Below are 17,611 nucleotides of genomic sequence, written 5' to 3'. Positions count from 1 at the left end.
CTCATTAAAAAATGTTTTAAAAGGTTGTCCCGTCACAAGGTTGCCTTTCCAGAGTTTACTTTCCTGACTGTGGGTATGCTTCAGTACCCTTTGCAGTCTGGATAGGCTGAGAATTTCCCAGGTCATCAGATTCTTGTTCCTTTTGTAATAGTTCTCTCAATATATTTCTTTCACATTTTACTAAAAGCTTCACAAAGACAAATCATACTTTCAATGCTTTGATGTAAATCTTAACTGAATATTCAAGTTCACTGCTCACAAGTCCTGTTTGTACAGAATGATAGGACATAATTATCTTGGCTACCTACATTCTAGAACAGGAACACGTTCCTCAGGTTAACAAGACCTGTTCCTGTCTCCTTCTGAGTTCTCACCTGAAGTGCTTTAAATATGCATTTTTTTTCTACAAACCATGTGATAATTTAGGTGTTCTCTAAGTACGGACTTCTCTACTACATGCTTTGCTTCTGAGTCTACCTCAGCACAACCTGCTTTGTTTCTTTCTTTTTTAAAAAGATTTATTTATTTATGCATAAAAGAACTGGGGTATAGGCCAAGGTACGGGTGGATGAGAGGATTCACATCCCCCCGCAGAGAGTGGGGAAAGGAACAGGCAGATCTACCGAAACACACTGCTGAGGGGAGCAGAGGGCGAGACAGGAGAGGTCTGCTTCACCCTGTGGGTTGCTCCCTGGCCAGCCCGGGATCTGGAATCGAACTTGTGCTTCAGTGGCTGGTGATAGCTTGATCACGCTGTGTTTTTATCCCCTGCGCCACCAGGGAGGCCCCACGACCTGCTTTCTACTAAAAGTCTGTTCAGGCAATTGATAGACTTTCACCATCATCTTTCTCTAAATCTTCCAGCATCTACCCATTACCCACTTCTAGACCATTCCACGGTTTTGGTATTCGTTCCAGCACAGTGCCTCTCGAGTGGAGTGAGGAAAACTTTCTTCTGAAGACTGAGCTCACCGACCTACTCTCCAGTCTCACCTGTTCACAGATTCTGACCAAGATCAGCCGAGAGCAATAGTCCTGCCCTGGTGATGTGCCACGCTCAGCCCTGGGAGTGAAGGAAAAGGGGCCATTCTTTCATTTTAGCCTTTTTGGCTTTTTCTCCCAGACACTAGGGTTTTGCACCTGCTGGGAAGGGAGATGGGGGGTGTCCTACAGGTGACTTCCCTGAATTCACTCACCTGTAAACTGGAGGTGATAAACCTACCTTGGCCTGATGACATGAAAAGGAGTGATTATGTTTGCAGAGTACCACATCAATAAATATTCATTTCGGTGGTTATTATTTCCTGAAAACAAAAAGCTCATCCTAGCAGTGGGGTGGGGACGTCTGTGAGAGTGGTGGATTGCAGACAGAACTATATTGGTGACTCCAATCTCCCCCCCACCAACCTGGCTTCTCCTTGGGGGCTCCCTGCTGCCGACTCTGAGATTAGACAAGTGCAAAAGTCCTGGTGATGTCCCGGCTTCACTCTGGGCGGAAACCCAGCTGTGGAACTGGCTTAGGGTCCACAGACGCCAGCTTGTCTGTGAGGAGCAGCACAGAGACCTCGAGGTGAAAACCAGACAGGCTGACTCAGCCGTTGGGCTACCCCAGAGCCCAGCAGAGCTGACGATCTTGGCAGCCAGCAGGAGGGCAGCCTTCTGTCTGGGGATTTATTTTATTTTATTTTATATAATTCTGACATCATTTTCCATCTTTGCACAATGTCTGCATTTTCATTGTGGTTATATTCCCAACACAATTGCACCCCCCCACCTTATTTTGACTGTAGTCCATTTTTGCCCAACACTCCAGGCAGACAAAGTGGCAGCCAATCCAAAAGCCCCGCCAGGAATGAAGGCGCCCAGGCCATCTCCCTGCTGATGTTTGTAAAACTGCCCAGGCCCTGCCCCTGCTGGACCGCACTTTCTCCAATTCCTGCCCCTGCTGGACCGACAGCACTTTCGATTTCCTGGCGGGGCGGAGTGAGGAACTTATGACCCTCTGCTGGAGTAAACACCCTGGAGAGCGCATCCCATCCAGATCGTTTCCAAACGACAGAGGCTGCGAGGGCCCCACGGGGTGTAGGGGCGAGTGCAGCCAGGAATAGGGGAGCCGCCCTTTTGCCCGGAGAATAAGCAAAGTCCCTCGATGGCTTCTCCGGGGAGCGCGTTCTCTTTGGGGCTGCTGCTGCTGCTGCTGCTGGCGGGGGGCGCCCGGGGGTGGCGCGGGGAGGGCAGCCACCCGCACCTGCACAGCCTCTTCCTGGGCCGCTGCCTGCAGTACCTGGACCTGCTGAGCCCCGAGGAGCGGCGGTGAGCGCGGTGGGCGGGGGGTGGGGGGTGGGTGGGGGGGGGTGGGGGGGGAGGGGGGGGGCTGGGCTTAGGGGTGTCGCTCAGCTCAGCGCAGGCCAGGCTGGGGAGAGGGGAGAAAAGACAGAGGGGTGGGAGGGAGAAAGGAGGGGGGGCTGGAAGGTGAAATGGGTCTAGCGGTCAGGTGAGGGGAAGGGGTGGCTGGGGATGTTGACCTGATAGGGGAGTGTCCCGGAGGGCAGGTGGGGGTATGAAGGTCAGCCTTGCTCAGTGTGGTGGGTGGAGACCAGAGGCAAGGTGGGGACAGTGTGGGGTGGGGGGTCTCCATGTGAGGACTCACATGTGGGGGCTAGAGGTGAGGGGGGTGTGTGAGTGTGTGTGAGTGAGAGAGAGCAGGTGGGTTGGGGTTAGTGTAAAGGTGACAGGTGTGTTGTGAGAAGGGGGTCTGGAGGTGAGAGTGGTCTGTGTGTGGGTGTATGTGAGGGGTAGGGAGGGGGTCAGTCTACAGGTGTGGGTGTGGGTGTATAAGAATGGGGGCCATCAGAGGACAAGGCAGAAGGGCTTTGGGTGACAGCACAGACACGTCAGCACAGGACTATGGGCTCGAGTCCAGGTTCCCTGAGTCCCGGTGCTTCTGGAATTCCTATTTTAGACCTTTTAGTAACAGGAGTTTTAAAACTTGGGTCTTCCTTGCCAGCATTGCTCTCCTTACTCATTTTTAGGCCTCTTTGGACCCACTTTTTCTGTCTCCCATAACTGGGACATATTTTAAGCAAATACAAGAGAGCAGGGGACACCACAAGGAGCACCCCCGTTTCCCACCCCTGTGCGCAGAAACAAAAGTCCCATGGGGGGATATGTGTTGGGAAAGTGGGGAGCCCAGGAGCTGGGCTGGAGCTGGAGGAAGCACTTTATACCTGAACAGCCTGTCTCCACACCCGACACCCACTGCCGATGCACCAGGTCCTGTCCTCGGCCTGGCCCCACCCGCCCTCAAGCTCCCTGAAGGGGCAGCTGAGGTCAGGGCCTTGTGCTCTGCTGGAGTTGTCACCCAGCACCTTTGCCTTTTCTGCTCCGGGGCTGGGGTGAGACTGTATCCTGAGCCCCAAGATGTGGGGAGAACCTTCTTCTGAGATGCTGCCACAGTCAGATTTAGAAACCCATCCCCTGGGACTTTGATTTCCTCCTTTGAGTTGGGGTTAATGCAGAGCGTGTAGTCATTTCTGGACGCCTAGCTCTGCAGAGGTGAGAGCTGGAAGAATCCTCGTAAACGGTGAAGCTCTCGGAGCACTTGGGGAGCAGTGCACAGGCGGGCTGCGGGCGGTCGCTTTCTGGTTTGTAATGTGTACTTTGGTGCAGGGACAAGAACTGCACGGCCATCTGGGAAGCCTTTCAAGTGGTTTTCTATAAGGATCCCTGTAATGTGACTTCCTCTGACTACGATCTTTTTATTAAGCTCTCCAGGCACTCCATTCCTAGAGACAAGGTAATTACACACACACATGCACACGCACACACACACACACACACACGCACACAGCTCTGGTCTATGGAGGCAGAAGGTGCTTGGCCAGGAGGGACAGGAACTGTCCCCAATGAATGACAGTGTCAATCAAACATCCAACAAGAAACTCTCAATGACGCTTGATCTGCGCGGGAAGGGCAGGTTTGTCTTCTGCAGTGATTCTGGGCATCCTGCCCATCAACCAGGGTAAAGGGAAATTTCTTAAGCCAACAAATCAGTCTAGGAGTCCCAAGGACATTAGGATGTTAACACGCTGTTCACACTGTTCTGCACTAGCTCAGTTCCGAATAACTCTGTCCCAGCTGGTCCCCAAAGCCAGACCCTTGAGTTACTCAGAAGCTCACCTCACTACCCCACCCCCCAGGAGTCAGTCCCACTTTCAGAGACATTAAGATTACATCCATTCAGTGCCGACTTCTTTAAGAAAACCAGAGGTTTGTGTTCTCTTTGCACTCTATATTCTAATAAAAAATAAGTAAGACAACTTATGCACAATGCTTGCTTAGAACAGTACCCTGATCTTCAAGAAAGATACCATTTGTTTGATACGTGATATTTTATACATAATAATACATAATAATTCTCTTCTTCCTCCATTTTCTTGAGATGTATTTGACTGTATTGCAGAAATAAGGCATAAAACATGATGATTTGACTTACTTATAACATGAAATGATTACAATAGTTTAACACAATCGTTTAGTTAACATGTCATTGTCTCATTTTATTTATTTATTTATTTATTTATTTATTTGTTTGTTTGTTTATTTATTTATTTAAAGGTTTATTTATTTATACAAGAACCGGGGTACAGGCCAGAGATGCAGGAGGGTGAGAGGATTCACCAGAGACAGAGTGGGGAGCAGAACAGGCAGACTGACGAAATGCACTGCTGAGGGGAGCAGCGGGCAAGACGGGAGAGGTCTGCTGAGCCAGGTGGGATTCTCGCCCGCCGGCCGGGATCGAACCCTCGCTGCAGAGGCTGCAGACAGCTTCACAGTGCGGCGCTCAACCGCCTGTACCACCAGGGAGGTCCCATCATTTCATTTTAGATACAAATAAAAAAGAACTCTTAGGATCTACTCTAACTTTCCTACATACTATACACCCTCAGTGCTAATCTCTGCTCATCCTGTTGTACGTTACATCCTTAGTACTTAGTTTGTTGGAACTGGAACTTGGTACCTTTTGACCACCTTTATCCAATCCCCTGGCATTTCCCCCACCCTTTCCTGGCAACCACCGTCTGATCTTTTTTTCTACAAGTTTGGTTTTTTACTTGTGTTTTTTGTTTGTTTTCAATTCCATATAGAAGTGAAGACACACACTACTCACCTTTCTCACATAATTTCTGAACGTGATTTTTTTTCATTATCAGACTGCATCGTTTGATTTTTACTAATAAAAAAATCTTAGTGTTGATTTTTTTTTTCATTTGTAAAGGTAGGTAAATGGCGCATGGAGGCTCTAAGTTAAAATGGACTGAAAAGAGATTTTTAAGTATGCGCTTGGTGCATATGGAAGCCAGCTGCCTGTCAATAAAAAGGAGAACCACACCTTTTGCTGCTAATTGATAAAGTTATTAAGTACTTACTAAGCTACTTCCTTGGACTAGATATGGTCCTAAGGGTCAAGGGCGCAGCAGGGAGCAAAATACTCCCAACTCTTGGGATGTGTGCAGTCTAGACATAAGCCGAAGGGACTCCTGGAATCTGAGGAGAGAATAGAGTGAGATATTGTCATCTGCGCTATTAATATGTGAAAACAAAAGTAATGCACTTTTGAGACATTTAACACATTGTGAGTGCTTATTGTGGTTGCCTGTCATCCTGACAATAGCTCAGGAATAGGAGAAAGGCCTCACTCTCCCCATTTTGCAGACGTGGAAGCTGAGGCACAGAAGGATTACGTACTTGGTCAGGATCACACATTTATGACATGAGTGACTGAGTCATGGATCAAACCCAGGCCCCTTGATTTTTGATTAGGAATTCTATGTCTATGTACCTGTAAAATGAAATATTTATGTACAATAAAGTACTATACGTATATTGCACTGCTGGGAAAGTCTTTCATTACATTGGCATGGTGTTCTTGGAATGAGGGAAAAGAAAGGAACACTGAATGGGTAAACAAAATCCAGCTGTTATAAGGAAATCAGAGTTGAACTAGAAATGGGTGGCCTGACCTGTCTTGATAGTGTAGTTGAAAAAAAGTCCATGTTTATTTAATATTTTCATCTTTAGTTTGTTGTTCCCATAGGCACTGTTCTGGGAAAATAACCACCTCCTGGTCACTAGTTTTGCCGACAACACACGTCGCTATATGCCTCTGTGTGACGTTCTGTACGGCAGGGTTGGAGACTTCGTGAGCTGGTGTGGATATAAAAATGGATCGGGTAAGACCAGCACAAACTGCCAGGCCTGCTGGAGCCCCGCTGCTCCCTGGGGCCTCAGGGCACCAGGTTCCTCTGTACCAGCCCTGCAGCTCTTTGCTTTCTGCACATTTGTGTTGCAAAGTGACAAAGGGATCATGCAGGAGAAACACATTTTGTGGAGCCAGTAATATTTTCTTTTTTTAAAAAAAGATTTATTTATGCATAAAAGAACTGGGTTACAGGCCAGAGGTGCGGGGAGGGGGGTGAGAGGATTCACTAGAGACAGAGTGGGGAACAGAACAGGCAGATGTACTGAAATACACTGCTGAAGGGAGCAGCGGGCGAGACAGGAGAGGTCTACTGCACCATGTGGGTCAGCTCCTTGGCCAGGGATTGAACTTGCGCTGCAGTGACTGCAAATAGCTTTACAGTGCTGTGTCTTAACCCCTGTTCCGCCAGGGAGGCCCCTGAGTAATATTTTCAATTAGTCCTTCCTGATATAGTCTTTGAGATCAAATGAGTGTGCATGTTTTCCCCTTAGGACTGGACTATGAATCCTGCCCTACAATGGAAGACTGTGAGAACAACCCTGTGGATTCCTACTGGAGAAGGGCCTCCATGCAGGTAATCCTGGCGCCTGGTCGGCCCACCTGGGACTCATGATCATGGGCCGGGGGGGTTCCGAGGCCAGGCCAACAGGTCACATCGTAGCTTCTCTGGCCTCACTTTCCACTCAGGTAACATTCTGATTCATTTTCTCTGTTCCATAAAGTCATGCAGATTTAAAAAACTAAACTATTTAAGGCAGTGCCTGGCCCAGAGAAAACATTTGGTGAATTAGCTTTCACTGAGTTTATGGAATAGTCCTTATTTTTACTAATTAGGTCCTTGTTGCTTTTATGATTTTTAAGTCAATGTGATTTTTAAAAATGCATATTTTACTTAATGAGATGCTCTGTAAGAAATTTACAACACCCACTTGTGAGGTTCAGTTCCATTTGGGAGAGGATGGTCCACAGGCAGGACTGGTCTTGGCTCCAAGGACAGGCTTTGATTTGGGGCAGGATTTGCAGGTCCACAGCTTTCTGGTCAACCTGTGCCTTCACCTCCTGTTTCTCCTTCCCTGTGAAGATGATCTCACCTCCCTGGCGTTGGGCTTAAGCGGCTTCCTCTTGAAGTCAGATCAGAGAGATGCTTGGGGATTTCACACCACTGACATTAGTTTCGATGGAGGCAGTCATGGCAAGTTTCTGGCATGTTCTGTGCAGAGGAATGCCATGGCGGGACAGAGGTCCCATCACAAGTAGCTGCTGCTCAGCTGCTACAGGGAAATCCCCTCCAGCCCTTGTGGCCTCAGCGAGGAGGGTCAGAGTGGTCTAGGGGTGAGGCTCATAGTTTTCTCACCTGCGGTGGCTCAGCAGCTCTCGAGGTGCATCTCCAGGGGGGTAATGTCTCGGCCTCTTGTGAGGTTAACTCCCTTGGGGACCAACATTGTTGTCACCGCCAACTGGTTTTGTGACGTAGCAAGACAAGAACCGGCTCCTTTTTTCTTTTCAATCCTGGGCTGAGCTGCTGAACACTTCCTCTTGCTTGTGGCCTTTCTGGGATACACAGTGGTTGGAGCCCTGGCTGTCTCCCTGACCACGACAGGGCTTCCATGGCAGTGGGGCGTCCCCTTCTTAGGCATTTTGGCCTTAGGGTCCCTTTTTAGCCTTGTCTCCAGCATCATCCATCTTGGCTCTGGGTTTCTCCTCTTGAGTAGCTGGCTTCTCTGCCTTTTTACGCGCCATCTCGAAAATGGGAAAGAGAACGAAGGTCCCTCAGACTCACTCAGGTGAGTCTGATTGCTGTGTAGCACAGGGGTGCCCTGAGGGCTGGAGGAGGGGTCAGGCATGTGCCCGAGGGGGAGGGGGATGTTAACCAGAGAGGAGGTGACAGGGGACTGGATGAGCTGGAGAGTTAGAGGCGCTCCCCTGTGGAAGGTCTGTTCCCAGAGCGGCTGATCATTATCAGTGGCTATAGAATGCCAGTGAGTAAGTTAACACTCTCTGTCACCAGCATTAGAGCAAAGATAGAAATAAAGAGGGTTAGGTCTTAGATGAGTGTCAAGCGAGACTGACCTTTGGATGCTGGTCATGGGTGGGGGGACAGGGGGTGCAGTTTTAAGGGGAGGGTTCCAGTCCAGGCTGGGAGCTGGGCTGCTGCTCTGGGGTGCTGGTGGGCACAGCTTGGCCCCAAGCTCCTGGCAGGGTCCTGGCAGGACTCTGCCCTTAAGGACAACAGCCTCCTCTTCCCCAGCAAAGCACAGGCTGGCACTGACCCCAGAGCAGGCCCCGGGACATGTCCAGCTTGACAGGGAGCCGCTAGCTCCCCCGGACCCTCGTTTTCCCATTAGCAAAGTGGGGTTGCGCCTGTCTGCATGTTTGTAGAGGCACACGATGGAAACATGTCGCCCCGCAGATTCCTGCCACCAATACTTGGGTGTGCCCTGACCCAAAAGCTCACCCCCACCTGGAGGGTGGCCACCCTATCGCCTGCACGTTTTGGTCATTGTCCCAGGACAGCTAAGGAGAACACACTCTGCCCCCTCCCCTGCCCCCTGCAGCCAGGATCACCACACAAGCAGCCATCAGATGCAATCAGGCCCTGCTCCAGCCCAGACGGCACCCACCTCCTGCGTGGCCCTGGCGTCCTGGCCTCAGGGCCTCTGCACTGGCACCAGCCGTATCTGCCTCCTGGCCGGCATCCCTGCTCCTGAGCTCCTGGGCCTTCCCCGCCTTCAGGTTTCAGCGTCAGCTCCTGTACCTGTCCTGCTGGCTAGTTTTGAACGCGCGGGCTCCCGCTGGTCCATTAAGCTATGGTCTGACCACCCCGGGAGGCCGGGGCCTCAGGGTTCATCCGGGTGGATGCTGGTGCCAGGCCCGCAGCAGGAGCTTGTATTCTACAGGGATGAGCGAGCGCGGGCGGGTGGGAGCCCAGGTGTCCCCTCACCTTACGGTAGCTGGCGTGGGCATCCTTGAAGCGCTGGCTCAGGCTGTTGATGCGGTCCAGCACCAGGCGCCACACCAGGTGGTTCTGCAAGGTCCTGTGGGCGGTGGGGCAGAGCACAGAACAGGCGGGCCAGGGAGGGAGCACAGCGCTCGGGCCAGGCCATCGGGTCCGCCCCATGGAGGGGTTCAAGGGACAGAGGAATTGTCAGAGGCAGCCCCCGAGGGGCCATCTGGCCTGCCCTGCGCACTGATATGCTTGGGGCGGGCTGACACCTCAGATGACACCTCATCAACTCCTTAGATGAGTTGACTTAGAATTGTCAACTCTATTGATAAATGGATACTGGATCTTCCCACCTGCCAAAAATGAAGCCCCCTTGGAAGAGCCACGTGGCTTTGTCCCATTTTCTGCTCTGGATCCCAGGTGTCCATGGGGCCCAGTGTAAGTCATGGGGAGAGGGACTTTGGTCAGTTTCCTTACCAAGGAGGGAAGGATCTGCTCCAGCCAAAAGGCACCCCACATTCTATTTATGCCCGTGCATTCCTGCCAGTTGATGCCACTACCCACAGGTCCCACTTGGAGTGGGCTAAATGCCCCAGTCAGTGGGTATTTGGTGCCAGAGCCCCTAATTAAAAATGGGGAGATTATGTATGGATCACCACCAGAACATGGGATCATCACAGCAGGTTGCGGAACTACTTCCTCAGCTGAGGTCCCAGAGTGGGGACATTTGAGGTGAAACACCAGTGAATCTGGGGTGAACAAGTAGGGTGAGCATGAAACTAGTCTCTGCTGTTGAAAGTCACTGGATTGTGAGCTCACTTGTCATGGCAAAAATATCTTCACTTTTTCCCACTGACACAAAGCCAAAATCTGATGTAACATTATATCCTTAGCATAGATCCCAGACTTGGAGTGACTGAGCTTGGGTTTTTTACATTTCAAAGCAATTTGCATTCTAAGAATTACCAGCTTGCCCCCAGTAGCCTAGTGAAATACCAAATTTATCACAGCCTTGTCAGTATCTAGAAGGCTCAATTTTTTTTTGTAACTGTGCATTTTATAGCTGAAAATGGCCTGTCCTAATTTATTCATAATTTGCTTCTTCCTGCAGTATGCGGCGGACAGTTCTGGTGTGATCTATGTTATGCTGAATGGCTCAGACCCAGCAGGAGCCTATCCCCTCAAAGGGTAAGAACACAAACCCTAGTGAACATAGCAAAGAATGCCTAAAGTGTTATTTTCTTGTTTTGAAGATTTATTTTTATTTATTTCTGCATACAAGAACTGGTGTAGGCCAGAGGTGCAGGGGTGGGGCTGGAGGAGGGGGTGCGAGGATTCACCAGAGACAGAGTGGGGAGCAGAACAGGCAGATCTACTGAAATACACTGCAGAGGGGAGCAGCGGGGGAGACAGGAGAGGTCTGCTGCGCCATGTGGGTCAGCTCCCTGGCTGGGAATTGAACTCATACTGCAGTGGCTGGCGATAGCTTTATAGGCTGAGATTTAACCCCTGCACTACCAGGGAGGCCCATGTTATTTACTTGTTTTGAACAGAGGCTTAATGAGAATCATCCTAATCCCCAATCTAGTGCTGGATTTTGTAAATTCAGGCAAAGCAAAACAATTATGTGGCCTGGAAATCAGAGCCAAATCTACACATTTATACCATTTATACTATTAACAGCTGATGAATGCATGAAAAAAAAGTAACCTAAGAAGTGCTAAAAAAAAATACCCTTAGTGCTTTCAAACAGGAAGTAATGTGTGCATCGGCTAACAGTGAGCTGGAAAAAAAATCACATTGCTTAAGGACTTTAAGAACTGACTTTTCTGTGTCTCAGTTTTTTTGCAGACTATGAAATTCCCTACTTTCAGAAGGACAAGATCACTCGATTTGAGGTCTGGGTTATGCATGAAATCGGGGGACCCGTAGTGTAAGTTATGTTACAATTAATGATAAATTGTGCAAATATGCTTTCTTGGCTATGATACAATCAAGTTGTTTTCGGGAAATAATAGTCTAGAGAGACCTTGGGTGGAGACTCTGGTCCTTTTTAATGCTACTTGTAGGAGAGACTGAACAGCCCTTTCTGTTTGTGCCCATCTGGTTTTCTCTTTTCTTTGGGTTGAGAAAAGCAAAGCCTTGCCCGGTCTGGAGCACAGAGAGAAAACTTTTATCCAGACATTCCTTTCAATGAAGGACAATTGTTTTCATTTCTGAGCAAGCTGGGCAGCACTGGAGAGGTGAATTCCTTATGCATTTGTATGGGTCAAAGTCAGTTTCTCCTTGACCACTTGAAGCCCCAAAACTCTCAGCAGGAGTTCTCAGAATTGATTTGAGGGTTTGTGGGTAAAGATTTTATTCTCAGAGAACAACCAGATCCATAGTTGGGTCTCAGATAACTGGTGAAGAAAAGTTTTAAGACCCGCATTTTTTGCAAACCTCTTGAGTGTGTACAAATGCAAGCTTGAACTCATCCTCATCAATGACGGAAACCGAAGATAAAAACCTAAACCCATTTGGTTCAGAGGTAAATGGGCCATAATGGCATGTCAGAACCTTGTCCTCTGGTAACTAGTGGAGGAAAGTGTTTCAAACCCCAGTGACTGGATGTGCTCTGGAAAGTATGTTCTAGAAGAATTTTAATAAATCCCCATCTCAGGCTCCCAGGCCCCTCTGACTCATCACAGAACCAGTGATACTTTTTCCTGATAATTGGGCAATAGGTGAAATTTGCAAATGACTTATTGCATAATTCAACCGGGATCTACATGTGTCTTCTTGGAAAACATGTATTTCTTGTTGCATGAAAAACAATGTGTATTGTTTGTCTTATTTCCGTGAGAAGTTGCTCTTTGTCCAGAAACTGTGCTTGTGTGTTGTTTTCACATGTCTATCAGAGAAAGCTTGTCCTTTGAACCCACCTGAAATGAGATAAGGATAGTGCCAGTCAGTTTCGTCATGTCCATCGTTTATGCCACAAGACAGGTGATAAAGGGTTCAGGATGCTAGTGGAACATTTGAGCCACAGGGTGAATTGTGGGTCATGAGCCAAGAAAGCGGTACCCTGACTTGCTTAGGTTTTAGGGGAGAGAACTCATAGACACCAAGTTAAACCAACGTGACCAATACCCTGTTGTGTCCAGCTCTGCTTTGGCTGCCCTTATTTAACACATAGTAAAATAAGCCATTGACTGACTCTGTGTCCAATGAAAACTCACGTCATTGCTTACGGAAATGACCTAAGTAGGGACCTTTGCCCAGAGAAGGATATTTTCCAGATATGGGTAAGTTTCTAAAACATGATGTCACTCGACACCTTGGCCATTCCATGTAAACTGAGGAAGGACCCCGCCTGCCAGAGCCACATCATCTCTATTAGCCAAGGTGCGGGTAGCACTGCACCCACAGATTGCCCCTATCTGTTTGCCTTTATAAATTCTCCCTGTGACCATCAAGCAGGAGGGCAGGCTGCCCTGCTGATGAGAGAGTGGAGAGGTGGCATCTCGTGCTGTGTGGGGGTTGGAGTTTACGCTAAGGAAGCATGAAAATAATTATGTGAATGAAAATAAAGTTTCAACAAGATTTGTGTAGTGTCATGATTTGTGTAGTGTCATGACATGAAGATACAGGCGTCAGCCGTGGTCTTCAACACGAGGGGATTGGTTTTATGAATTATGTTCCCAGGGTAGGAGGGCGAGAATGTGGGATTTAAAACGATGACAGAGATCGATGTGTACCTACGCGGATGGGGAAAGGAAAATGCAACATGCACTGAGCAGCAGAATCCCACTGCTCTAGGTAAAAGGACTGAGAGTAATAAGTACACTTTGAAAGCGTGGGGTGATAGACACCCCAATTTAGCTGCACTTACCTCTGGTGATGCAGATCTGGGGTCATGTTCCTTTGCGGGTGATCCCTCTTGTGTGTTGCATTTTCTTGTGTTTCTTGGACTCACACTGCCATTCGGAGGGTGACGTAGCACACGCGATGAGCAGGCTGGCAGCTGGCTCTGTGCTTGGTCACTGCACAGAACGGATGCATGTGGATGGGGGCGTCTTTGCCCTGCATGCACTGCTGGGGGGCTGCTCACACCACGGAGGCTCCGAGGTCCATGGGGTGCAGCGGGTTTACAGCGACCCCCGCTTTCGGGACGAAAGACTTTCCTATAACCCGCAGAGAGCAGGATATTCCGGGAGCATGTGGTCAAAGAATTTTAATTAAACCTAGAAAACATGTTATGATGTGTACCCCAATTTCAGCCAGGGCTGGTGGCGCTGTGCCCTCTTCTGTTTGCCGTTCTATCTGCATGTTTTCTGTTTTAGGGAGTCCTGCGGAGAAGGGACCGTGAAAGTCCTGGAAGACAGACTGAAGGGAATGGGCTTTCAGTACAGCTGCATCAACGACTACGCGTAGGTGGGGTGTGTCTGTCCATGCGGGAGTCCGCTCTGCGCTGCGGTGCTGGGGGCGCGGGCTCTGGAGAGCAATTTGCAGGACCAACTCTAGAGGCCATGGGACTGTACCTTCCGGGCTTGGGCTCTGAAAGCGCCTCCTGGCCAGGGTTCTGCCCAGAGTCCTTTCTAGTTCTTCTAGAGGACCCAGCCGCCCTTCCCCTTAGTGTCTGACTCTCTCCTTGGAGAGCAAGTCACGCGAGTAGCCTGCTAGCCGGGCCTGGTAGCCAGCAGCTTTGGACTCTGCTGCCCAGGGGCTGCTTGTCCAGGATAGATACTAAGCTGGACTTTGAGACCCTTTATCCAGAGCGGTCTTGACTGTAGAGCAATAAAATAATAATCACAGCCATTTACTGAGCACATTCTGGGCCAGGCACTTTACACATCTGCAATCAGATATCACTGGAGGGCTTCCTCAATTCTTGGAAATTTAGATAAACTCGTTCACACCCCAGGAGAGCTGGCAGCCCTCCCCTGCCCAGCGAAGCCTCACCTTGCTGCTCCCGGCTCCCCTCTGCCTCTGCTCCTGTGTGTCCTCTGTGGTTCCTCAGGGGGTGGGACGGTGACTTGGTGGCTTTCTTGAAAGTCTGTGGGTGTGGCAGGGTGCAAGAGACACCCCAGACTGTCTGGCACCCATGACCATCCACAAGCTTTGCCGCCCTCTGCCTTCTCAAAACCTGCAAGGGCTAGATAATCCTCGCCCCTGGACAAAGCCTTCTGGAAGCGTGGGTCTCCTGCCACACATGCCTCTGTTGGGGTGCAAAGGGAGTCATCCCAACCCCTCTAGATTCTTCTATGCATGAGACAGATTACTAAGAGAAAAAGTCATTAAGTAGTTTTAATGCTAAGATATATACCTCCTGTCTACCTGGGAGGCATCCTGCATGGCTGAGAGACCCACCTCATGGCTTCAGATGCATCTGAAATAGCTCAGCTAGGATGGACCTTGGGGGAAGAGAAAGGAAAATCAGGAGGTTTATGGGGAAGGTACAGTTGACAAAGGTATGCAAATTCAGTTATGCTTCTCCACTGAAAAGCGAGAAGGGTATGTATTTATCCCCTCCTATATATATAAGGGAGAGTAAATTTGTATTTGTAAATACAAATATCAAAAGCCACTTCCACCCAGCCTTCGGATGCCCTCCCATGAAATTAATCATTTGCCAAAGAGACATTTTGGGGTGGCAGGTCTTTTCTCTGCTACAGGGTGTAACAAACAATAATAAATATATCTATGGAGTGTACACCTTACTGAAAAGGAGGGATGAGTCACAGAGATTCCACAGAGCAAATGATGTAGGTCAGTCGCTCTAGTCACTCTGCCCTGAGTGTCTGGGCATCTGCCTCTTCCTGATGCCCTTTGAGCCGCATCTCCTGGCTCCTCTTTTCCCTCTGCTTCCCTGCCTCGCCTCCCCGTAATGCCATGTCTTCTCCCTCTACTGTGTGCATTTTACCTTCCTTTGCTGAAATCTGGGAACCAGCACCATCCCATGTGCTTCAGATCCAACCTCCTCCCAAAGTACTTATCAAGAGGTTTTCAGAGCAAAATCATGCATCTGTACAGAGGTGTTGTGACTCCTGGGCTCTGGAGAGAGCCAGCAAGGCACAAATTCACCTCTGCAGCTCGCTCCTCTGAGAACAAGGGCAAGTTACTGCGGTCAACTTTCTTTCCAGCTGTCCATTGGAGATGATAATCATCCCTTGCTCTGGTTGTTGGAGGAGTAAATGACTTCATCTACATACAATCCATAGTGAATTTTTTGGGTACATAGTAAGTGCTCAAAAAATGCTGGCTAATATTTTATAAAGGATATAATTGGTGCGCCCGTCGAGGTCAGACTTTGGATCTCCAGTACCTTGGGGGCACGCTATAAATGATGACTAGAAGTCATTGGAATAGTCCTTTCAATATTTTCCTTGCTTTCTCTAGACCAGTGAAGCTGTTGAAGTGCGTGGACCACAGCTCTCATGGGGATTGTGCCTTGAATTCGTAAGTAATTGTTTTAACCTGATCCTTGTTCCCCAAGAGAGTCAGTCTTGACTATTTACAGACCAATGATGAGTTGCAATATGATTTTACTCCCTCCCAGTAACATGCCACAGTGCATTTGCACATCTGCAATCCCATCTCTCAGTCTCTCTGAGCTACGAGGTTACTGTGGATTTGACGGACCTCTGTCCAGCCATCCTGCTGAGCTGTGCCTGTGCTGTGGAGCAGAGTCTGCCCTCTGCAGCCCTCTACGTCAGTTGCACTTGCTTCAGCAGAAATTCCAAGAGTGGCATGGCAAGAGGACCTTTTAAAATTTACTATCTAGCCCTAATAGATTTTAAAATTATATTAATTTTTCAGGAAAAGTAACACGTGCATGGGGTGAAATTCAGTTACAAAAGGGTAGAGAAAGTGATCATCTTCCTTCCTTTACCCGTCAACCCCCAATTGTCTTACCCAGAGGCAACCACTATTTCTAATTTCTTGGGTGTCATTTCTGAACATTCTCTGTCTGTAACAGCACACACATACGTATCATTCATAAAAATGATAATATATCTAGAAAGCTTCCTCTTCTCACCCAAGGACATGAAAAGATAAACTCCAAATTGCTATCAGTGGCTACCTCTATAGGGAGGGGTGTAAGAACTGGAAAAAGATGAAGAGATACTTATCGTTGTTGCTTATGAATTATTTTATTTCATTTAAAGTAAAACTAAATGAATCATTTTATTTATTTATTTATTTTAAGATTTATTTATTTATGCATAGAAGAATTGGGACATAAGCCACAGGTGTGGGGAGGGCCTGGAGGTGAAAGGATTCAGCAGAGACAGAGTGGGGAACAGAACAGGCAGACTGACCGAAATATACTGCTGAGGGGAGCAGCGGGGAGACAGGAGAGGTCTGCTGTGCCATGTGGGTAGCTCCCTGGCTGGGGATTGAAATCATGCTGCAGTGGCTGCAAATAGCTTCATAGGTTGCGTCCTAACTCTTTGTGCCACTAGGGAGGCCCCCATGAATCATTTTATTAACTAGTGAGCTATTTAAAAACAAAACCAATTTTTTGGGTGGTTTGGGGGGAAATGACTCTAGTCTGGGACATTATGTGACCCAGATGTGCAATTATAGAACATGTCCGGCAGGTGGAGCCCAAGCACAGGTTTATGGGCCCGCAGCTTTGGCATCAAGTCCCAGGCCAGGGGAGAAAGTCCAAGCCAACTGCAGGTCAGTTCGTAATTCAAAAACAACAACAATGAAACACCGTATTTTCTAATTGGTCTAAAATAATATAGTAACTTCTGAGGGGGACAAAAAGCAAACATTGTTTAAAAATGAACAACGATGTAAAAAATATATATATAAACTGGAAAAAAGAAAAAAGAGATAACTTGGTGGTCAGACCCAATTCGCCGTGACCAGAATCCATATTTTGACTGGGACTTCTCTTGATGTCAGGATATTGCTTTTCTTCCTCCTGAAACTCTGATGATGTCATGTCCATTGACGGGGAGCGGTGCTAGCTGACCCCTGGCACACGCACACAGGGTGAATGCATGCACGGGCAAGAATGGGTTGACTCCTGATGCCAATATGGAAAGCCCAAGAGCAGTTTAGAGGAAAATACCGAGGTGTAAATTCCACTTGTGCTTATATAAAAGGATGCCTGTGTGTGTGTATGTGTGTGTGTGTGTGTATGTGTGTATGTGTGTGATATTTCAACAATTGAAACTATCAGGGACCGTTCTCTATGGAAAGTGGGAATCCGGAGACTCAGACACTTTTACTGTTCATTTTCACTTTCTGTGTTTGCATATTTCTCCGGTGTGCATGTATATTTTTGCAAGTGAACACTTTACACCCTTTCTGACCTTTTCTCTGGTCCTTTTTCCATTGGCAGGGCAGCAGCATTCTCGCAGCGACAACTGCTGTCCCTCTCTGCAGGACAAAGCGGCGGCCTCCTC

General features: G+C 48.5%; 1 protein-coding gene across 1 annotated transcript; it reads left to right on the top strand.

The window, feature by feature from the left end:
- Positions 1–2,149: 2,149 nt before the first annotated feature.
- Positions 2,150–15,651, top strand: BST1 (bone marrow stromal cell antigen 1; the record flags this gene model as incomplete). Its single annotated transcript, XM_084233025.1, has 8 exons — positions 2,150–2,313; positions 3,670–3,796; positions 6,098–6,233; positions 6,754–6,836; positions 10,318–10,394; positions 11,047–11,139; positions 13,532–13,618; positions 15,588–15,651. The coding sequence occupies 8 exons, from the start codon at positions 2,150–2,152 to the stop codon at positions 15,649–15,651; spliced, it is 831 nt and encodes a 276-aa protein (XP_084089151.1).
- Between the last annotated feature and the right edge of the window lie 1,960 nt (positions 15,652–17,611).

Source organism: Talpa europaea (assembly GCF_964194135.1).
Source record: "Talpa europaea genome assembly, chromosome: 5".
NCBI lineage: Eukaryota > Metazoa > Chordata > Mammalia > Eulipotyphla > Talpidae > Talpa > Talpa europaea.
This window is presented reverse-complemented; position numbering and strand designations above follow the sequence as displayed.